At 36.3% G+C, this 22,591-nt stretch overlaps 2 protein-coding genes and 6 non-coding genes across 10 annotated transcripts; 5 read left to right on the plus strand and 3 right to left on the minus strand.

The window, feature by feature from the left end:
• The first annotated feature begins 895 nt into the window (after positions 1–895).
• Positions 896–968, plus strand: trnak-cuu (transfer RNA lysine (anticodon CUU)). Its single transcript has one exon. It is a non-coding gene; the product is annotated as a tRNA-Lys (tRNA).
• Positions 969–1,321: 353 nt separating this feature from the next.
• trnam-cau (transfer RNA methionine (anticodon CAU)) lies at positions 1,322–1,394 on the plus strand. The gene has a single exon. It is a non-coding gene; the product is annotated as a tRNA-Met (tRNA).
• Positions 1,395–1,749: 355 nt separating this feature from the next.
• trnak-cuu (transfer RNA lysine (anticodon CUU)) lies at positions 1,750–1,822 on the plus strand. The gene has a single exon. It is a non-coding gene; the product is annotated as a tRNA-Lys (tRNA).
• Positions 1,823–3,006: 1,184 nt separating this feature from the next.
• On the plus strand, positions 3,007–3,079 carry trnak-cuu (transfer RNA lysine (anticodon CUU)). The gene has a single exon. It is a non-coding gene; the product is annotated as a tRNA-Lys (tRNA).
• Positions 3,080–3,189: 110 nt separating this feature from the next.
• On the plus strand, positions 3,190–3,263 carry trnan-guu (transfer RNA asparagine (anticodon GUU)). The gene has a single exon. It is a non-coding gene; the product is annotated as a tRNA-Asn (tRNA).
• A 632-nt stretch (positions 3,264–3,895) lies between these two features.
• On the minus strand, positions 3,896–7,138 carry LOC110439618 (PWWP domain-containing DNA repair factor 3B-like). Of its 3 annotated transcripts, XM_073947959.1 has the most exons (12): positions 7,061–7,108; positions 6,854–6,934; positions 6,699–6,776; positions 6,170–6,230; positions 6,017–6,067; positions 5,897–5,941; positions 5,624–5,688; positions 4,699–4,897; positions 4,359–4,547; positions 4,189–4,277; positions 4,046–4,106; positions 3,896–3,962 (listed from the first exon to the last, which is right to left on the minus strand). In XM_073947959.1, exons 3-12 carry the CDS (start codon positions 6,728–6,730, stop codon positions 3,948–3,950), a joined length of 807 nt encoding a protein of 268 aa, XP_073804060.1. In that variant the 5' UTR covers positions 6,731–6,776; positions 6,854–6,934; positions 7,061–7,108; the 3' UTR covers positions 3,896–3,947. The 3 variants fall into 3 exon arrangements, with proteins under 3 accessions (XP_073804060.1, XP_073804062.1, XP_073804061.1); XM_073947961.1 differs by lacking the exons at positions 3,896–3,962; positions 4,046–4,106; positions 4,189–4,277; positions 4,359–4,547; positions 6,699–6,776 and adding an exon at positions 5,094–5,142 and having other exon boundaries at positions 4,808–4,897; positions 7,061–7,138; XM_073947960.1 differs by lacking the exons at positions 3,896–3,962; positions 4,046–4,106; positions 4,189–4,277; ... (1 more) ...; positions 4,699–4,897; positions 6,699–6,776 and adding an exon at positions 4,965–5,142 and having other exon boundaries at positions 7,061–7,138.
• Positions 7,139–8,302: 1,164 nt separating this feature from the next.
• LOC101886954 (uncharacterized) lies at positions 8,303–10,688 on the minus strand. Its single transcript, XM_068220681.2, has 5 exons — positions 10,019–10,688; positions 9,801–9,942; positions 8,812–9,447; positions 8,694–8,735; positions 8,303–8,584 (listed from the first exon to the last, which is right to left on the minus strand). The coding sequence occupies exons 2-5, from the start codon at positions 9,853–9,855 to the stop codon at positions 8,376–8,378; spliced, it is 942 nt and encodes a 313-aa protein (XP_068076782.2). The 5' UTR covers positions 9,856–9,942; positions 10,019–10,688; the 3' UTR covers positions 8,303–8,375.
• Positions 10,689–21,231: 10,543 nt separating this feature from the next.
• trnap-agg (transfer RNA proline (anticodon AGG)) lies at positions 21,232–21,303 on the minus strand. Its single transcript has one exon. It is a non-coding gene; the product is annotated as a tRNA-Pro (tRNA).
• Positions 21,304–22,591: the final 1,288 nt, after the last annotated feature.

The raw sequence follows: 22,591 nt of genomic DNA on the forward strand, positions 1-22,591 counted from the left end.
AGTCACAGGCAGGGAAGGTATTACTAAAAACAGTGTCTAGCTCTTGAAAGGGCCCTTCATCAGCTCGACTAGCTCAGTCGGTAGAGCATGAGACTCTTAATCTCAGGGTCATGGGTTCGAGCAGCACGTTGGGTGTTTCTGTTACCTCTCTCAGCAAATTTTCATTAGGGTTCATATAGCAGACCTTTTGAGACAAAGTTCCGGCTTTCTACCACTGTAGGTGACCATTCGCTAAGTCTTTGTGGCGCAATCGGTTAGCGTGTTGGCTGTTAACTGAAAGCTTGGTGGTTCAAGCCCACCCAGCGGCGAGTTAGGCATTTTTCTGCCTTGCAACTGCTAACACTTGCACTGGGCATATATCCTGGGCCACATTCTGTCCAGCGTTACAAGATGAAATCAGGATTTAGCAGAAGATTGTCACAGGTAGGGAAGGTATAACTGTAAACGGTGTCTAACTCTTTAAATGGCTCCTCATCAGCTCGGCTAGCTCAGTCGGTAGAGCATGAGACTCTTAATCTCAGGCTTGTGTGTTAGATCCCCATGTTGGGCATTTCTGTTGCCTCTCTCTCAGCAAACTTTCATTAGGGTTCATACAGCAGACCTTTTGAAACAAAGTTCTGCCTTTCTACCACTGTAGGTGACATTTTACTAAGTCTCTGTGGCGCAATCGGATAGTGCGTTCGGCTTTTAACTAAAAGGTTGGTGGTTCAAGCCCACCCAGAGACGAATTAGGCATTTTGCTGCCTTGCAACTGCTAACACGTGCACTGGGCATATATCCTGGGCCACATTCTGTCCAGCGTTACAAGATGAAATCAGGATTTAGCAGAAGGTTGTCACGGGTAGGGAAGGTATTACTGAAAACGGTGTCTAGCTCTTGAAAAGGCTTCTCATCAGCCCGGCTAGCTCAGTCGGTAGAGCATGAGACTCTTAATCTCAGGGTCGTGGGTTCGAGCCCCACGTTGGGTGTTTCTGTTACTTTTCTCGCTCTCTCTCAGCAAACTTACATTAGGGTTCATCTAGCAGATCTTTTGAGACAAAGTTCCGCCTTTCTACCACTGTAGGTGATGTTTCCCTAACTCTCTGTGGTGCAATAGGTTAGCGCATTTGGCTGTTAACTAAAAGATTGTTGTTTCAAGCCCACCCACGAACGAATTAGGCATTTTGCTGCCTTGCAACTGATAACCCGTGCACTGAACATAGATCCTGGGCCACATTCTATCCAGCGTTACAAGATGAAATCAGGATTTAGCAGATGATTGTCACGGGTAGGGAAGGTATTACTGTAAATGGTGTCTAGCTCTTGAAAGAGCTCTTCGTCAGCCTGGCTAGCTCAGTCAGTAAAGCATGAGACTCATAATTTCAGGGTCGTGGGTTAGAGCCCCACGTTGGGCGTTTCTGTTACTTCTCTGTCTCTCTCTCTCAGCAAACTTTCATAAGGATTCATATAGCAGACCTTTTGAAACAAAGTTCCGCCTTTCTACCACTGAAGGTGACATCATACAAAGTCTCTGTGGTGCAATTGGTTAGCGCATTCGGCTGTTAACCGAAAGGTTGGTAGTTCAAGCCCACCCATGGACGAATTAGGTATTTTTCTGCCTTGCAACTGCTAACACGTGCACTGGACATATATCCTGGTCCACATTCTGTCCAGCGTTACAAAATGAAATCAGGATTTAGCAGAAGATTGTCACAGGTAGGGAAGGTATAACTGTAAACGGTGTCTAGCTCTTGAAAAAGCTTCTCATCAGCTCATCTAGCTCAGTCGGTAGAGCATGAGACTCTTAATCTCAGGGTCGTGGGTTCGAGCCCCACGTTGGGCGTTTGTGTTACTTTTCTCTCTCTCTCTCAGCAAACTTACATTAGGGATCATGTAGCAGATCTTTTGAGACAAAGTTCCGCCTTTCTACCACTGTAGGTGATTTTTCCCTAACTCTCTGTGGTGCAATAGGTTAGCGCATTTGGCTGTTAACTAAAAGATTGGTGGTTCAAGCCCACCCAGGGACGAATGAAGCATTTTGCTGCCTTGCAACTGCTAACACGTGCACTGGACATAGATCCTGGGCCACATTCTGTCCAGCGTTACAAGATGAAATCAGGATTTAGCAGAAGATTGTCACGGGTAGGGAAGGTATTACTGTAAACGGTTTCTGGTTCCTAAAAGAGCTTCTCATCATCCCCGCTAGCTCAGTCGATAGAGCATGAGACTCTTAATCTCAGCGTCGTGGGTTAGAGCCCCACATTGGGCGTTTCTGTTACCTCTCTTTATCTCAGCAAACTATCATTAGGATTCATATAGCAGACCTTTTGAGACAAAGTTCCGCGTTTCTACCACTGTAGGTGACCTTTCACTAAGTCTCTGTGGCGCAATCGGTTAGCGCGTTAGGCTGTTAACTGAAAGGTTGGTGGTTCAAGCCCGCCCAGGGACGGATCAAGCAGTTTGCTGCCTTGTAACTGGACATAGATCCTGGGCCACATTCTGTCCAGCGTTACAAGATGAAATCAGGATTTAGCAGAAGATTGTCACGGGTAGGGAAGGTATTACTGTAAACGGTTTCTGGTTCCTTAAAGAACTTCTCATCAGCCCGGCTAGCTCAGTCGGTAGAGCATGAGACTCTTAATGTCAGGGTTGTGGGTTCGAGCCCCACGTTGGGCGTTCCTGTTACTTTTCTCTCTCTCTCCCGGCAAACTTACATTAGGGTTCATGTAGCAGACTTTGAGACAAAGTTCCGCGTTTCTACCACTGTAGGTGACCTTTCACTAAGTCTCTGTGGCGCAATCAGTTAGCGCGTTCGGCTGTTAACTGAAAGGTTGGTGGTTCAAGCCCACCCAGGGACGAATTAGGCATTTTGCTGCCTTGCAACTGCTAACACGTGCACTGGACATAGATCCTGGGCCACATTCTGTCCAGCGTTACAAGATGAAATCAGGATTTAGCAAAAGATTGTCACGGGTAGGGAAGGTATTACTGTTAACAGTGTCTAGTTCTAGTGGGGACTCCTCATCCGCCTGGCTAGCTCAGTCGGTAGAGCATGAGACTCTTAATGTCAGGGTCGTGGGTTCGAGCCCCACGTTGGGCGTTTCTGTTACTTTTCTCTCTCTCTCTCAGCAAACTTACATTAAGGTTCATATAGCAGACCTTTTGAGACAAAGTTCCGCGTTTCTACCACTGTAGGTGACTTTTCACTAAGTCTCTGTGGCACAATCGGTTAGCGCGTTCGGCTGTTAACTGAAAGGTTGGTGGTTCAAGCCCACCCAGGGACGGATCAATCATTTTGCTGCCTTGTAACTGCTAACACGTGCACTGGACAAAGATCCTGGGCCACATTCTGTCCAGCGTTACAAGATGAAATCAGGATTTAGCAGAACATTGTCATGGGTAGGGAAGGTATTACTGTTAACAGTGTCTAGACAAAGTTCCGCGTTTCTACCACTGTAGGTGACCATTCCCTAAGTCTCTGTGGCAACATTATGAAGCTGCAGGCCCCGAGACCCAACCGCACGCTCAGACTTGCTCGCTCAGACCAGCACTTCCAGACCTATCATTTTCTCAGACAGTGCCACCTGCTGTTGGAAAAATTGCCTAACCTGAATTCATTGATTTATAAATTGTAAATTACACTATTTTTCTACTATAAAATATTGCACTATGATTGAATACATTATTATATAAAATATTAAACATACTAGATTATGATTTAATGCATTAAGTCTGTTGTATTTTAATTAACTGTATTTGTAAATAGATATTGTTCAGTTACTTAAATATTTTCAGTCATTTATTGTTTTTGTTGTTGTTTTTTGTTTTTAAATCATTAAGGATTTATCAAACTCTTTAGTATTGAGTTGAGGGAATGAACATTATCTTATTATTCACAGAATAAATGATAGTACTCTGAGTAATTTTCTCACACCAAACTTTATTTTTTTATAAATTTTCATGAGGTCCTACAAGTCATCGAGCTGTAAAAAATGCAGAGAAAAATTGTGAAAAACAATACTTGGATTAATAATGTATTTATTATATATAAAATAAAATGCTTTACATTCTTGTTGGGGAGATTTTTCATTTCTCGAGCAATTCTTTTGTTAAATTCCTCAACTTCACTAAAAAAATAAATGTTTTTGTCAGAAATTGTGTTTAACATAAAAACTTAACAGCTTTTGTACAAAAAAAATGTAAACATACCTTGCGTGATAAATGGGGCCCTGGAGGAAGACATCTTCAGCCTCCTGCCAAGACAAGCCTTGTAACTCGGAAATGCCATGAGTTATGGCCTGTACAAACATACAGATAAACCAATTAATAAAATAAAACACACATAAGCATGCTCATGTACATACATGTTTTGTGATTACCTCTGGGAGAAGAAATCCACAAATGAACTCCACCTCATCATTGAAGGTCAGCTGTGTTTTGGTTTTATTAAGAATTCCTCTGATGTAGTCACAAATGATTGACTGGGACTGCTCATTCTCAATGTAGACAGGCACTTGAGAACGGGGTTTTAGTGGAAACCAATTTGACCTTTTCCCACCGAGTATATCCTTTGGGCCATAGAAGGAAATTATATTTCATATGTAAATGCACAAGTAATTAATTATATTTGGCAAATAATAGTTAAATTGTCACTTGACTATATTTAAGTCAACCATACTCAGAGTCTAGAGGAGTAATTTAAAGTGGAACCATCTATACCACCAAATGCTGCTCTGCTGATTTTGATGTGATAATCGAGTCCACTAATCGTTTGTCATTCCTTTCCCGATCTTGAACTGCTTGGACATGTGCCGGAAGATTGGATGTGGTTTTTCTTTTCACCCTAAAAAGGAGCAGAATCTTTCCATCCAAGACACTTCTTGCCTCCTCAGTCCAGAAAGCAAATCTGTGCCCATAGCTTTTAATAACAAGACAAGACAAAATCCATAATTACTGTGTAACGAGGAGACTGACACGGAGGGATCCATTATGCAGTATTTATTAATCACAACTTCACTCAAACACACAATATGCACCGGAGTGCACACACACACACATCCACAGTAGTAGTATGGGTATCAAGACTGATGATGAACAGACACAGAGTGAGTTACCAGGCATGAGTGGAAGGGAGTGAGCGAGAACCAGGATCCGTTATGCAGGCTTGGGTCAAGGGCAGGCAGCAAGGATCAGAGTCCGTATAACAGGTGTGGTTCGTGGGCAGGCAGAGAGAGAGTCAGAGTCCGTATAACAAGCGTGGGTCGTGGGCAGGCAGAAGGCGAAGCAAAGTAAGAGACAGGCTGGAGTCGTGCACAGGAGATCAGGCTGGAGATAATGCTCAGAAATGCTGGCCGGGGCTAAACAAGACTTCGCCCTGAACGAGTGTTTGAGTGCGGCTTATAAGAGGTACATGGGTCATTAGCCAGATTCCAATCAGGTGTATGCGCAATCAGTGTAGATGGATGACGTAATGCTAAAAGTCCGAAGATGGTGGCCTCTGCTGGCCAGCGAGGGGAGTTACTGGGACCGAGGTAAGAGAGATTTTAAGTATGTTTTGTTATTCATGTTACAAGTTGTTGTATTGACACAATATACATTTTTAATTTTACAGATTTACAAGAAAAATAAATAAATACTGACATACCCATCAATTTGAAATCGTTCCATGAGTAGAAGGCACCACCACTGACGGATGATAGGTATATCCATCTGAAAGAAAGACTGTTTAGTCTAACAGTTAACCAACATGTTTTTGTTAATACATGATGTTGGGTGTGCTTGCAATAACCATGCCCCTTTTTTTAAAAGATATGTTGCTTAGAAGAAAGCAAGATAATTTACATTAAAATAGTTACATTTTAGCTATGATTAAGAAAAGCACCAACAAAATAAAGTTACATAAATAATAAAATAATACCTCCTGGAGTTGAAACCCAATGCCACACACCATTGAGAGGGTGTACTGAAAAGAGAGAAGCCACAGTCATTTACAATGTTTACAAAATCTTCAAATCAATTAACTCAATTTATATCTTACCATGAGTACAAAAACACCACAATCATTCCCTCTTGTCTGACGTGGCAAAGCCTAAAATAGGCAAAGCAAATTAATTTTATTTTAGAATAATGTACAAAAAATTTAATTGTTGTAAAAGCCAAATAATAATTTTTTTTTAAGTTGATTCCTCACTGGAAAATCATATCCAGTCTTTTCAGACCATGTCCCATGATCCACTTGGTAAGCAATTTTCCTGTAAACAAAACATATTAGTAGTAATACTAACAATTACAGCTCACCTCAACTCTAGAACACCATGCATAAAAAAGGCTAGATGAACATAGCCAGAAGTTTAAGAAACGGCTATAGGAACGTAGCCAAAAGTGACAGACCTATAATACACGGTTAGGAAATAAATAGAAATGGCTATAGGAACGTAGCCATATATCACATAAAGGCTAAAACATGTCTTAGTTTATTGATAGACCTAAAAATTGCCCTGTATTCCTCATCTCCAAATCATGATTCATGCTCTGCGTACAGAGAGTCTAAAAACACCATCTCTCTTCGAAGCGGCATCATTATCTATAATGTTAAAGGTGTAAAAATATTTCATTTGAACATTATTGCTTCTTCCAAGATTTTTCAGTGTTTTATTTTAGAAACACACACATTGCAATACCAATTAATGTATGCACTAGACATTTCAATATTTTCTTACACAGACAACAAAGCGGTCTGGTCCATTGGCATTTGTCCATGCTGGAAAGGCTAACAGGTCTTTCAAGTCTGCATCTTCCTAGAATTGATCAGGACAGTTATGTCGTTTAATTTAGGTTGTACTTCTCACACAGTAAATACAGTACATACACGCACCGGTAATCCAGTAACAATGTTGTTAGGAGTTTCTTTCCACACAGGGACAACATAAAAGTCCTCAATGTATATGTCCTTGCCCTACATGAATAAAAATAAACTGTTGACAATGACATGAACATTTTCACACAGTTTAGAAATTGTTTTTTTTTTTTTTTGGATCAAGTTAAAACAATCTATATAAATATTATGTTTTATAGTACATACAATTTGTCGAGCCATTTCACAAATAAGCTTCATGCAGGCGTTTCCAATCTGCAATAAATACTTTGATAAGTCAATGTTTTTAATAAAAAAAAAGTTATAATAAAAAACAGACTGATACATGGGAGTTCATGTCCCTCAACAATCCAAGGCTCCAAAATTCTTCTCGAATAAGGCACACTTGCCCCTCCTTCACAATTATTTCACTGCCAGGGCGATTTCGGTCCAGCACATAATCAAGCTGTAATAATAATAACAATAAATATGTGTGTGTGTGTGCGTTTGTATGTAATGGTAATTGTCCCAGCTATACCTCTCTTTTCATCCTGATGATCCCTCGGTTCCAGCTCGCATCTCAGCCTGCCTGTTGGATATTTCACACTGGATGAAAGATCATCATCTTCAGCTGAACCTCGCAAAAACGGAAATGCTTGTAGTTTCTGCCAACCCGACTCTACACCATAACTTTTCAATCCAGATGGATGGGGCAACCATTACTGCATCCAAAATGGTGAAAAGCCTTGGAGTAACGATTGATGACCAACTAAACTTCTCTGACCACATTTCTAGAACTGCTCGATCGTGCAGATTTGCACTCTATAAAATCAGAAAGATCCGACCCTTCTTATCTGAACATGCAGCTCAATTCCTTGTTCAAGCTCTTGTTCTCTCCAAACTGGATTACTGCAACTCTCTACTAGCTGGGCTTCCAGCTAACTCTATCAAGCCTCTTCAACTGCTCCAGAATGCAGCAGCACGAGTTGTCTTCAATGAACCTAAACGAGCACATGTCACTCCGCTGCTAGTCCGTTTGCACTGGCTGCCAGTTGCTGCTCGCATCAAATTCAAAACTCTGATGTTTGCCTACAAAGTGACTTCTGGCCTAGCACCTTCTTATCTGCACTCACTTCTGCAGATCTATGTGCCCTCCAGAAACTTGCGTTCTGTGAATGAACGTCGCCTCGTGGTTCCATCCCAAAGAGGGAAGAAATCACTTTCGCGAACGCTCACGCTCAATCTGCCCAGTTGGTGGAATGAACTCCCTAACTGCATCAGAACAGCAGAGTCACTCGCTATTTTCAAGAAACAACTAAAAACTCAACTATTTAGTCTCCACTACACTTCCTAATCTGCAATTGCCTCTTTGAATATCACACTAACTGTACACAAAAAAAAAAAAACTACTAATACTTCCCTTCTTAGACTTTACAGACCTGAAACTTGCCTTTAGTACTTATTCATTGTTGCTCTTAGTTGTGTAAATTGCTTCCTTGTCCTCATTTGTAAGTCGCTTTGGATAAAAGCGTCTGCTAAATGACTAAATGTAAATGTAAATGTTCACCAGTTTCTCTTGTAATGGATCCCAGTCCCTCTTCCAAGGCTTAGTAGGTTCCAAAAAATTCAGAAGAGTGGTAGGTTCACAAGCTGTTTTTTCTGTACTTGGTACTGATGACAGAGGAGATGTGACTGATGTTATGCCTGGTGATGCAGCGGTCGTTTGTAAAGTCACAATATTTTCTGGCAGTGCTGTCAGTGGTCCGTAGAGTACATTAAAGCACCAAAATGAGAAAATAACACATAATAATTAGAGAACAGAAACTTGACACTGAGCAACTGGAAAGAACAGTCAAATTACCAAGTGACATGTCCATGCATTTCTCTGTGGAGGATGGATTTTCTATAAATACAAATATACACATAAGTACAGTTATGGATAAATTGATGTATTTGTTACACAGTAAGGGAAACATTACCTAACACAACCTGGCTGTGGTCATTCATGTGAATGTTTGAGTTGAATTCCTTTTTTATGTCATGAAGACGTTTCTCGTTTTTTCTGACAGTGTAATGGTGGATGATGTTTCGCATGAGGAAAACATGTGTGGATGGCAATGCCATGTTCATAAAGTAGTTATTTTTCTTTAGCTTTGAAAAAAGCTGTTCTGCAGCCTGACTGTTAACTTTGCCAGCTAGTTGAGGCACAAGACGAAGCTTCCTCAGTGAATCACGAGGATCTTTTGTGTTGTCTTCGTGAAAGCGGTCATACAGAACATAGTGTTCTGCAGAACCAGTTATTGGATGACCATCCGTATCTGGACTTTGCTTTTTTGCAGTGAGCAATGGCAGAGTTACCTGTAATTTTCCTGATTTTGCTTTTGCAATATTTTCAGTGGTTGGTTCGAGTAACCTTCCCTCGAAAGGTGTGAAAGTTATGGGTTTCCTCAAATTTGTGTGGGTGGACAGTCCACGGGCAAAGTCACAAATAACAACATTAGGCAGATGCTTCCAAGACAGAAGCATATCTGCAAAATCCCGTGGACTTTCTGCTCGCAGATTACACTTTATACTGTAAACTATGCCACAAGGACACATGATGACAGCCCAACCTCCTGGAACAGACAAAAAAGATAAGCAAATAGTTAAGAAAACATAATCAAATCCCATTAATGACATTGGGACTTAAATGACCATAGGTTATGATAGAGGGCAGTGGCATTAACCTTAACAAAGTATACTTTTAAAAAATTTAAAGATGCAGTGCCTCAGAGATGTAAATACACTCCCCCACACGGAAAGCAACAATAGGTGTCAGACGAGGCCACCTCCAACACCCCCCCAGAGCTGTACACCACCAGTCACTCCCCAATCAGTGCCAAGCAGAAAACAGGAACCATTATGTCTATGTGACTTTGTACATTTCTGATTTATTTGTAATATTTTAATGTGCAACATTGAGGTTTACCTGAAGCAGCCCAAATCTTTTCAAAAACCTTGTCATAGGCCTCCCTTGACCTCATCTCCTCCGAAAGTCGCAGGAGTAGATCTGTGCGAGAGCCTTTGGCATCTAAACCACACTCTTGACACAGTCTTCTTATCACTCCCACCTATCACATAAAACACACGTTAAATGAAATGCCAACACTGACAAATAATACATATAATTAGCATTAAATATTTAACTTTCTGTTTTGAAAGTTCGTCCTTTAAGCGATCTTCAGAGACAGTTATTTCTGTTCGTTCTGCAGTTTTTGCTTTGTGCACTTTCTCAAATTCAGTGTTGAGAACAACATTCGCTATATGAGTCTTACTCCCGATCCAGGGTGCCCAAAAGTTGTAACTAGGTGTAACACAGAATGGATTGTTTTTTTGACCTTTAGGACAAACATGTTAGTACATCAGTGAATTTAGATTGTACTCCTGAAAACACTTATGAAATTAAATAATGATGACATGCCATTCCTGATATAATAAATTTCCTTACTTGAAAAAAATCCTCGAGCAATTCGTTCTTCTGTCAGTGCCTTCCAAACATATCTAAATCCACCTCTCCATTAAAATCTTGTGGAGGCTGTGAAAGATCACTCACTAAAGAAAATAATTACTTACTATAAACTTACTAATAGTTTTACTAATAAGACTTACCTCTCTGCAGTAAAAAGGAAAGATACAGGTAACATGAAAGACACAGATGGATGGTCACCACAAGATACACATGAATACTTGTATTCATGGTCAGTTAGGGCCTCAAAATGCAGATAGCCGTGGAGAAGAATAATTGCTGAGGGGAACTGTACACCTGTAGTTACCTCCAAGTACTCCACTACTCTGCTGACTGCTGTATGCACCTATGGTAAAGAAATCACAGTTAATCAGTATGTATATAGGCAAGGCAAGTTTATTTATATAGCACATTTCATACACAATGGTAATTCAAAGTGCTTTACATAAACAAGAATAAAAGAGACAAGTATAAGAAAATAAAAACAAAGAATAAAAATGATTTAAAAAAACAGTTAAAAACAGAAAACATAATAGTGTGAACTGTCGGACGTAGCACAGTGCTCATTCAGTAAAGGCACAGCTAAACAGATGTGTTTTAAGTCTTGATTTGAATGTGCCTAATGTTGCTTAACATAAAATCAACACTATGAAGAAATCCTATTGTTGTAAAAAATATTATATTGTATAACATATAATATATGAACTGGTAGGACAAAACATTCTTGCACTTTCACTGCGCTCATATGCGCAGCATTATCCTGCCCAGCCACTCCCCGCACCTGTGCGTGTGGAGCAGGCGTGTCCAAACTACGGCCCGCGGGCCATCTGCGGCCCGCAATCAGTTTTGTGGCGGCCCGCGAGGCTTTTTATAAATATCAATAGAATCTGGCCCGCTATTCAAAAATGAACGTAATTCAATAAATAACCACCGGGTGTCGCTGTTACATGCATTCAATTAAGCAGCAGTTCTTGCTATGATCTATCTATCTATCTATCTATCTATCTATCTATCTATCTATCTATCTATCTATCTATCTATCTATCTGTCTGTCTGTCTGTCTGTCTGTCTGTCTGTCTACACACAGTTGAAGTCTGAATTATTAGCCCCTCTTTGATTTATTTCTTCTTTTTTAAATATTTCCCAAATGATGTTTAACAGAGCAAGGACATTTTTACAGTATGTCTGATAATATTTTTTCTTTTGGAGAAAGACTTTTGTTTTTTTTCAGCTAGAATAAAAAGCGGTTTAAATTTTTTTATGAACCATTTTAAGGTAAAAATTATTAGCACCTTAAGTCTTCAGAACAAACCATTGTTATAAAATAACTTGCCTAATTACCTTAACTTGACTAGTTAACTTGATTAACCTAGTTAAGTCTTTAAATGTCACTTTAAGCTGTATAGAAGTGTCTTAAAAATATCTAGTCAAATATTATTTACTGTCATCATGGCAAAGATAAAAATAAATAAATTATTAGAAATGAGTTACTAAAACTAATATGTTTAGAAATGTGTTGAAAAAAATCTTCTCTCCGTTAAACAGAAATTGAGGAAAAAATAAACGGGGGCTAATAATTTAGGGGGGCTAACAATTCTGACTTCAACTGTATATATATATATATATATATATATATATATATATATATATATATATATATATATATATATATATATATATATATATATATATATATACACACACACACGTGTCTGTGTGATGTATGTAAAATTTGGCCCACGACAACGTTTGTTTTTTTGCATCTGGCCCTCGGCCCAAAAAGTTTGGACACCCCTGGTGTGGAGCATAAGAACAGATATGAGGCCTGTTACAGGGCTCAACAAGCAAACAATTCAGTGTTTTGAATGCGACTCAAAAGGTGTTGGCGCTGGCCTTACCTTAAGCTCCCTAACGCTTCCAGGACCCAGACGGTGTGGCCACACAGAAGCTGCAAAATTCCATCTGGGTCCTGCGATGCAGCTGGCACCGCTGGCTGAGGCGACGGGCAACCTCAGCCATATCCGCCTCCATTGTGGAGGGGTAGGGGCTTCATGTTCATGTATTGTATCATGTATTGTATAACGATTACCTGAAACAGGTTTCTTATGGTGAGGCAGAGAGAGAGTTCAAGGAGGACATGGTCATTGAAGTTATGCAAACCATTAGCCCACTCTTGGTAACGTTACACCATTCCACAGAAAGGAAAGAATTTGTAGTAGGTTGAAATATCTGCAGATACAGAATGTAAAATAAATGGTTTAGTATCTTTTTCATAATTAAAATAAAATATGTAAGTAACAATTATCCACCTTGGACAATTCCTGTAGTTGTGAGAATTTTCGCTTTACGTGTAATGCAGACAGGATCACTGAGCAATGTGCGGTCTGAGCAGTGGTAGCACATTGTCTCATCAGGGATTAGGTGTTTTGGAAATTCCTTATAGTCTGAAGAAAGCCTCAAATGACTGGGAATAGTAGATGGTAGCTTTTTATTCATTAAGATGTATTGTACCATGCTCTTTACTTTAGCAATGTCCTTTGGAGGGTAATTCTCACTTTCATCACTTTCCTCCATCGCTGCTGCCTGAAATTCTTCAGCGCTTTCAGTGCTCCGAACTTTTCGGAAGAGTTCAGGGTGAATTTGAAAGAGGTTCCATTTTGCTATGTATTTATGGGTACATGATCTCTGGGTTTTTGCACAGGGGCAGTGCCATGAATTCTTCTTGGTGTGATATGATACCATGACTCTGCCCAGTCTACTATAATATGATATATTAGGCTCAAAGACCGATATGAACATTTTTGTTGGTGGGACTCCAATCTTGGATTCAACTGACAGTGGTGCATTTTCTTCTTGGGCTAGTTTTTGACGATTTACACACTGTTTTATTTTGTCCTGCCCAAACCACTTGCTTTTAACCATTTCTTTTAAACTTTCTTCTGTGAGTGAAGGTGAGGTTAAAAATGTTTTGCAGTATGAAACTGACCGGAGGTGAACACATTTGTATGACAGCAGTCCACTTCTCCAAGCCAACTCCATATTAGTCTGGCACTCATTTAATTCACATGAAACACGATGTGGTTCCCGCCATATTTATATTTGCACATGGAGTGGAGTAGAAGCTCCATGAAAACTTTTGTGGACCATATAGACTCCATTCTGAGGGTCTATGCACTCACTGTCAAGATGAGATGAGGAAGTGATGTCCATCATTTTTGGGGTGTGTTTACGTTCTATGTGTCTTTTTAAATTTTTAAAGTGGCATATCAAATCACATTTGGGACATTTCTTTAGTTGCTTTGGTTTTTTCCGACAATTTTTTTAAGGGCCTAGAAATGCCAGAAGTGGTGGGCAGAGCCATGTCAGTGGATAGAGGCACATGTGTGGCGGGCAGAGCCGTGGCAGTGGAGAGAGGCACATGTGTGGCGGGCAGAGCCGTGTCAGTGGAGAGAGGCACATTTGTGGCGGGCAGAGCCGTGTCAGTGGAGAGAGGCACATGTGTGGCGGGCAGAGACGTGGCAGTGGAGAGAGGCACATGTGTGGCAGGCAGAGCCGTGTCAGTGGAGAGAGGCACATGTGTGGCAGGCAGAGCCGTGTCAATGGAGAGAGGCACATGTGTGGCGGGCAGAGCCGTGGCAGTGGAGAGAGGCACATGTGTGGCGGGCAGAGCCGTGTCAGTGGAGAGAGGCACAGGTGTGGCAGGCAGAGCCGTGTCAATGGAGAGAGGCACATGTGTGGCGGGCAGAGCCGTGGCAGTGGAGAGAGGCACATGTGTGGCGGGCAGAGCCGTGGCAGTGGAGAGAGGCACATGTGTGGCGGGCAGAGATGTGATGAGAGTTGTGATGGCTTTAGTGTGAGGGGTTGGTGGTTGTTTTTGTTTGCAGAGTCCTAAATGTTTAACAAAATCAGGTTTTCTTAAAATGGTTGATTTGCAGAAGAGGCAGTGATAATGTGGCTGACTTCTGCAGAGGCGTCCACATCTGTGTATTGTAAATTCTGAAAAAAAAGCAGTATAAGATTGCACTTTAAGTTTTCTTACAATTTTTCACTATAATCAGATGTAAATTTTCAAATATTACCTTCATGCTGGACTGATCTATTAAAATGTGCCTGCAGATGTGATTGCACTTTTTTTTAATCGTGTTGGTTGGAAAACCGAGGCATCACAAAATGGACAATGAAAATATGTGCAGCATTCGGTGCACTGTACAGGTACTGGCAGAGACCCCCCTTTTTGAATTGTAATATCCATCTAGGAAAAAATACACAAGTCACAAGCAAATTATATTTGTTTTAACCTAAGAGAGCTCACAATGTAAATGTTATGCAGATTAATTGATATTTTGATTTCCAGAGATCTTATTTACAATTGTTAAACTGTTATTGTGTTACTGTTATTGTCTGAACTTTCAGATAGATAATACAGTAATACGTTCAGTAGACCTACATAGCACTTTAATATGTTACAATTAATAATTGCTTTATATACACAATACATTTTATTTTAACATTTTTACTTTAAAGTTTTTTATTTTGCCAGAAATCCTTGCTAGAAAAGTGTCCCAGAATGGTACAATAACAGAAAATAAGAGCACGCTGTAAATATCATAAAATAATGCTATCTTTTGACTAATTCAAATCAAACACTGAAATATTGTTTGTTAGTGTAATAAGATGTCACATTGATTTATGCCATAAATTTCAAGAATCGCTTTAATAAAATGAATAACCTTACTCACGTGTCCGATGTTGCTACTTCCTAGAAAGTGCTGCTCTGAGCGTGGGTCTCGATACCTGCCGCTTCACCCAACCCAACAGCAGGTGGCACTGTCTGAGAAAATTATAGGTCTGGAAGTGCTGGTCTGAGCGTGCAGGTCTGAGCGTGCGGTTGGGTCTCCGGGCCTGCAGCTTCACCCTACCCCCAAATGTGGGAATCTCGACTGCATAATTTCTGGTAGTGGGGAACTGCGTTCGTGCTCTCCCCTGAGCACAGTGGTTCAAGACAGAGTTCAGGCGGTAGCGTCGGACCCGGCTGGAGCGGTGCTTCCCTCTCTTCCTCGTCCTTTGCTAAGCCTCTTTTGCTCCAGTAGAGCTGCGCGCGCCTGTGGAAGGCCTGCCCACCCCGTCGCTAGAAGAGTCTGTTCTGACGCCAAAAACTACTCGAAAGGTCCCCCCTCAAAGCGGTTTGACCAGGTGAAGGAACACGCAAAGAGAGCCCCCGGTGGCTTTTGTCTGCCAAGCGAGTGTGCCCTGTGGAATGTCAGAATTTTATTTGCCGGCCTGCCGCTGTTACTGACGGAACGAATGCAGACCGTGTGAAAGGTCATCATTTTATCTGCCATTAAGTAAGCGAACGCTTCTGCCCGGATCAGAGGTAACTTTATTTCAAGGACTGCAATCTTTTGCAGACGTCTGTGGCGTTTTGGGCAGAGGGACGCTTCTAAACCAATCTGAACCAGAGGCAATTTGGCAGCCAGCCGTCGGTGGTTTGCCGTCTCAGGAATGTAAGGTGCTTGCAGCGGGAGGTTGTTTCGTTAGCGCTTCCACTTTCGTTAGTAAAGTTCTTTTGCGGAACGTTTGTAGATCCCGTCGTGTTCTTCAAGCTATGTCGTTTGAGCACTGTGCTGATAGGCTGACGTAAGAAAACAGGACACAAAATATACAAGGCAAGAGTGCAAAGCACGGAGCTCTAGGCAAAGGCGGTCCGAACCGCAGCAAAGCAGGAGGTCGACATGTCTAAATAGACCAAATCAGAAACTAAGCAGAGAAAAACGGCATCTGTAGAGAAAGAAAACAGATGGAGGAAAAGAAAGAAAGAACAGGAGGATCCCCTCCCCTCCCCCCATAGAGGGTCTGTTATCCCCAGATCGAGTGCGTCCAGTGGAATCCATGTGTTGGCAGCCCCAACTGATGACAAAACACAAAGCAAGCATCCGGAGGATGTTACTAGCGAGTGGTTTGCAAGCACAGGCATGTCTGCTGCAAGTACAGCGCCGTCAGGAGACAGGGGTTGCTGGCCCAATCCCCATGCTCGGTGGCTGGGCATCACCGTCCTGGAGTATGGCCGATAGAAAACGGCGGCTGACGGCTGAATTTTTTGAAAAATAACAAAAAATAAAAAAAATTTGAAAAATCGCAAAAAATGAAAATTATTTGAAAAATCACAAAATAGGAAAATTTTTGAAAAATCACAAAAAAATGAAATTTTTTGGAAAAATAACAAAAAATGAAGTTTTTTTGAAAAATCACCAAAAATGACATTTTTTTGAAAAATAACAAAAAATCGAATTTTTTTGAAAAATCACAAAAATGAAATATTTTTGAAAAATAACAAAAAATGAAAATTTTTGAAAAATAACCAAAGAAATGAAAATTTTTGGAAAAATAACAAAAAATGACATTTTTTTGAAAAACAACAAAAAATGAAAATTTTTTGAAAGACAACAAAAAAATCGAATTTTTTTTGAAAAATAACAAAAAATCGAAATTTTTTGAAAAATCACCAAAAATGACAATTTTTGAAAAATAACAAAAAATGAACATTTTTTTGAAAAATCACCAAAAATGAACATTTTTTGAAAAATCACAAAAAATTTAAATTTTTTGAAAAAAAACAAAAAAATGAAAATTTTTGAAAAATCACAAAAAAATGAATTTTTTTGGAAAAATAACAAAAAATTAAGATTTTTTGAAAAATCACTAAAAATGACATTTTTTGAAAAATAACAAAAAATTGAATTTTTTTGAAAAATCACAAAAATGAACATTTTTTGAAAAATAACAAAAAATCGAAATTTTTTGAAAAATAACAAAAAATGCAATTTTTTTGAAAAATCAGTAAAAATGACATTTTTTTGAAAAATAACAAAAAATCGAAATTTTTTGAAAAATAACAAAAAATCAAAATTTTTTGAAAAATCACCAAAAATGAAAATTTTTGAAAAATAACAAAAAATGAAAATTTTTTGAAAAATAACAAAAATGAAAATTTTTTGAAAAATAACAAAAAATTGATTTTTTTTGAAAAATCACAAAAATGAAATTTTTGTGAAAAATAACAAAACATGAACATTTTTTGAAAAATAACAAAAAATCGAAATTTTTTGAAAAATAACAAAAAATGCAATTTTTTTGAAAAATCACAAAAAAAACAAATTTTTTTTTGAAAAAAAAACAAAAAATGAAGATTTTTTGAAAAATCACTAAAAATGACATTTTTTTGAAAAATAACAAAAAATGAAAAATTTTTGAAAACTAACAAAAAATCGAAATTTTTTTGATAAATAACAATAAATGCATTTTTTTGAAAAATCACAAAAAATCGAAATTTTTTAAAAATAACAAAAAAATCGAATTTTTTTGAAAAATCACCAAAAATGAAAATTTTTGAAAAATAACAAAAAATGAACATTTTTTGAAAAATCACCAAAAATGAACATTTTTAGAAAAATAACAAAAAATGCAATTTTTTTGAAAAATCACAAAAAATTTAAATTTTTTGAAAAATATCAAAAAATGAAAATTTTTGAAAAATCACAAAAAATGAAAATTTTTGGAAAAATAAAAAATGAAGATTTTTGAAAAATCACTAAAAATGACATTTTTTTGAAAAATAACAAAAAATGAAAATTTTTTGAAAACTAACAAAAAATCGATTTTTTTTTGAAAAATAACAAAAAATGCATTTTTTGAAAAATAACAAAAAATGAAAAATTGTTAAAAAATAACAAAAAATCAAAATTTTTTGAATAATCACAAAAAATCGAATTTTTTTGAAAAATCACAAAAAATGAAATGTTTTTTGAAAAACCAAAAAAAAATGTAAAATTTTTGGAAAAATAACAAAAAATGAAGATTTTTTGAAAAATCACTATAAAATGACATTTTTTTGAAAAATAACAAAAAATGAAAATTTTTTGAAAAATAACAAAATATCGAAATTTTTTGAAAAATAACAAAAAATGCAAATTTTTACAAAAATCACCAAAAATGAACATTTTTTAAAATATAACAAAAAATGAAAAATTTTTGAAAAATAACAAAAAATCAACATTTTTTGAAAAATCACCAAAAATGAAAATTTTTTGAAAAATTAACCAAAAATGAAAATTTTTTGAAAAATAATAAAAAATGTAAATTTTTTGAAAAATCACAAAAAATGCAATTTTTTTGAAAAATCACAAAAAAGAAACTTTTTTGAAAAATCGCCAAAAATAACAAAAAATGAGTCTTTTGAAAAATCGCAAAAAATGAAAAATTTTTTGAAAAATCACAAAAAATTAACATTTTTTGAAAAATCGCAAAAAATCACAAAAAATTAAAAATTTTTGAAAAATCACAAAAAATGAAAATTTTGAAAAATCACAAAAAATGAATTTTTTTAAAAAATAACAAAAAATGAATATTTTTTGAAAAATCGCAAAAAATGAAAATGTTTTGAAAAATAACAAAAAAATTAACATTTTTTGAAAAATCGCAAAAAATCACAAAAACATGACAATTTTTTTAAAAATCGCTAAAAATCACAAAAATGAACAAATTTAAAAAAAAAAATGAAATTTTTTTGAAAAATCGCAAAAAATGAAAATTTTTTGAAAAATAACAAAAAATCAAAATTTTTTGAAAACTCACCAAAAATGAATTTTTTTGAAAAATAACAAAAAATGAAAGTTTTTTGAAAAATAACAAAAAATCGAAATTTTTTGAAAATTCACAAAAATGAAATTTTTTTGAAAATTCGCAAAAAATCCCCGAAAATGAACATTTTTTGCAAAATCGCAAAAAATGAAATTTTTTTGAAAAATCGCAAAAAATGAACATTTTTTGAAAAATCCCAAAAAATCCCAAAAAATGAACATTTTCTGAAAAATCACAAAAAATAATTGTTTTGTAAAATCGCAAAAAAATAAAATTATTTGAAAAATCACAAAAAATGCAAATGTTTAGAAAAAAAATGAAAATTTTTGAAAAATCACAAAAAAATGCAATTTTTTGGAAAAATAACAAAAAATTAAGATTTTTTGAAAAATCACCAAAAAAATGACATATTTTTGAAAAATAACAAAAAATGCAATTTTTTTGAAAAATCACAAAAAATCGAATTTTTTTGAAAAATAACAAAAAATGAAAATTATTTGAAAAATCACAAAAAAGAAAAATTTCTGAAAAATTGCAAAAAATAAAAAATGAAAATTTTTTGAAAAATCGCAAAAAATGAAAATTATTTGAAAAATTGCAAAAAATAACAAAAAATGAAAAATTTTTGAAAAATCACAAAAAATAAATTTTTTTGAAAAATCGCAAAAAATAAAAAATGAAAATTTTTTGAAAAATCGCAAAAAATGAAAAATTTTGGAAAAAATCGCAAAAAATGAAAATTATTTGAAAAATCACAAAAATGAAATTTTTTTTTAAAAATCACAAAAAATGAAATTTTTTTGAAAAATCGCAAAACATAACAAAAAATTAAAATTTTTGAAAAATCGCAAAAAATGAAACATTTTTGCAAAATCGCAAAAAATTAAAATTATTTGAAAAATCACAAAAATGAAAAAATTTTTAAAAATCACAAAAAATGAAAATTTTTTGAAAAATCGCAAAAAAAGATTTTTTTTGAAAAATAACAAACAAATTAACATTTTTTGAAAAATCGCAAAAAATCACAAAAAATTACAATTTTTTGAAAAATCGCTAAAAATCACAAAAAATGAAAAATTTTTGAAAAATCGCAAAAAATGAAAATAATTTGAAAAATCACAAAAATGAAAAAATTTGAAAAATCACAAAAAATGAAAAATTTTTGAAAAATCGCAAAAAAATAAATTTTTTTGAAAAATCGCAAAAAATGAAATTTTTTTTGAAAAATAACAAAAAAATGAACATTTTTTGAAAAATAACAAAAAATTACAAAAATGACAATTTTTTGAAAAATCGCTTAAAATCACAAAAAATGAAAAAAAATTTAAAAAATAGCAAAAAACAATTTTTTTTTAAAAAATCGCAAATAATGAAATTTTTTTGAAAAATCGCAAAAAATCACAAAAAATGAAATTTTTTTGAAAAATCACAAAAAATCACAAAAAATGATTTTTTTTGAAAAATCACAAAAAATCACAAAAAATGTTTTTTTTTGAAAAATCACAAAAAATGAAAAAATTTTGAGAAATCACTAAAAATCACAAAAAAATGATATTTTTTTGAAAAATCGCAAAAAATCACAAAAAATGAATTTTTTTTTAAAAAATAGCAAAAAATGAAACATTTTTGAAATCACGAAAAATCATGAAAAATGAAAAAACTTGAAAAATAACGAAAAATCATGAAAAATAAAAAAATTTGAAAAATCATGAAAAAAATCTTGAAAAATCACCAAAAATCATGAAAAATGAAAAATTCACCAAAAATCATGAAAAATTATCTGTACAAACAGTAAAAAATACAGATAGTGCAAAAAAATGACAGTGCAAATACAACGACAGTACAAATAACAGACAAATAAAATGACAATGTGAAATTGACACCGATATGTACAATGAATAGGTGTCCACATAGTTGTAGGCAGTGTTGTTTCAAGTATGGATTGGCTAAAGGTCAGTGCATGCTACATATCGATGGTGTGCAGTGAGGGTATGGAAGAGTCTGTGTGTTGTGTATTAAGTGTTCATCAGCCTGATAGTCTGAGGGAAGAAACTTTCCTTTAGCCGGCTGGTGCGTGACCAGATGCTGCGGAACTATCTGCCTGAGGGTAGCAGACAGTTTTGTCTGTATAATTGTACATGTTAAACTAATTTAAATTAGAAGTCCACTAAATGTTCATTAACTAAAGTCACAGCAAAAGGTGCTACAATTAATGTAGAAATGCCAAAGTTCCACTGCTTTTTCAGTGACAGCTGTAGGGCTCGTCTGGGGATTGAACCCAGGACCTCTCGCATCCTAAGCGAGAATCATACCCCTTGACCAACGAGCCCTGAACAAAGACCCTGCAGTGCCAAAAAAAAATTCTTACTTTTTTATAAATACTTTTTGTTCTTGTTGTTTTTAGTATGGGCCACCTGGGTTGCCTTTGATGCAGTTCCTTTTAAGTTGGCTGTGCAGCACAATCCAGTGTGACCTTCAAAAGCTAGGTTCATACCCTTAGGTCAAAAAGACATGACAATGGAAAACTCTTCAGAGAAGCTGTTTTGTCATTAGGTGTACACACCAGATCGTCTGAATGCAATATGGTATAGGGATCCTTAAGTGCTGTTTTTCTGAGTTACAAGAACTTCCTAAACCGTACAACAGATATGGCAAATGCTAGTATTGGCCCAGTGGCCTAATGGATAATGCATCAGCGTTCGAAGCTGGGAATTGTGGGTTTAAATCCCATTTGGGTTGTGTTTGTTGGGTTAAATATAAATTGTGTGGAAAAAATCCTCACTTGTCCCCTCAAACCTTAGGCGTGATGATCTGAGGTCAATAGTTAGCTTCAAATTCTCAGACTTGCTGCACACTTCAATTAAGATTTATCCAATCTTGCTTAAATTATCCAATCACTTTACAAACATCAAAGGTTCTGAAAAGCTCTGGTAATGGAGATCTTGACTTCAAGTACCCCGTGGCTTTCAACTAATGGTCTCATGTTAGGTGGATGATAATGAAATGCAAACAAGAAAATAGCTGCAGAAAGGTTGTGATTTCATGTTAATGAGAGTTGCCTTGTCTGGAATTTGAAACCCAAGATCAGTCACACCATAGCCCAGGACCAATAAGACACGAATGTGAATGATTGCACAAAGAAAATGTTTGTCCATTAGTTGCACACATCTTATTTGACGAAATGCAAACTGGCATCGAGATCCTCAAGTGCAGTTTTCCATGCGTTGGCATCTTGTTGAAGGCATACAAGAGCTCCATGACAAAATCTTGGCAACATGGCCCAGTGACCTAATGGATAAGGCATCAGCCTCTGGAGTTGGGTATTGTGGGTTCAAGTCCCATCTGGGTTGTCTTTGAAGGTCCACTATAGATTTAATTACAGATCATTTCAACCAATTATTGCAATGAAAAAAAAACTGATGCATCTACACATCAAAGCACTCTCTTGCTGACATCAGGGCTTTCCTGTTGCAGTCGGGTGTGCACATCTCCAACACCACTATAAGACGACACTATAGACATCAAAGCCCTGTAGGCCTTCCTAGAAAAACAACTGCAAGGCAAGGAAAATGAACAGGTATTGTGTATTATCATCTTGTCAAATCAAGTATTTCAGC

This window comes from Danio rerio, chromosome 4 (genome assembly GCF_049306965.1).
Source record: "Danio rerio strain Tuebingen ecotype United States chromosome 4, GRCz12tu, whole genome shotgun sequence".
Taxonomy (NCBI): Eukaryota; Metazoa; Chordata; class Actinopteri; order Cypriniformes; family Danionidae; genus Danio; species Danio rerio.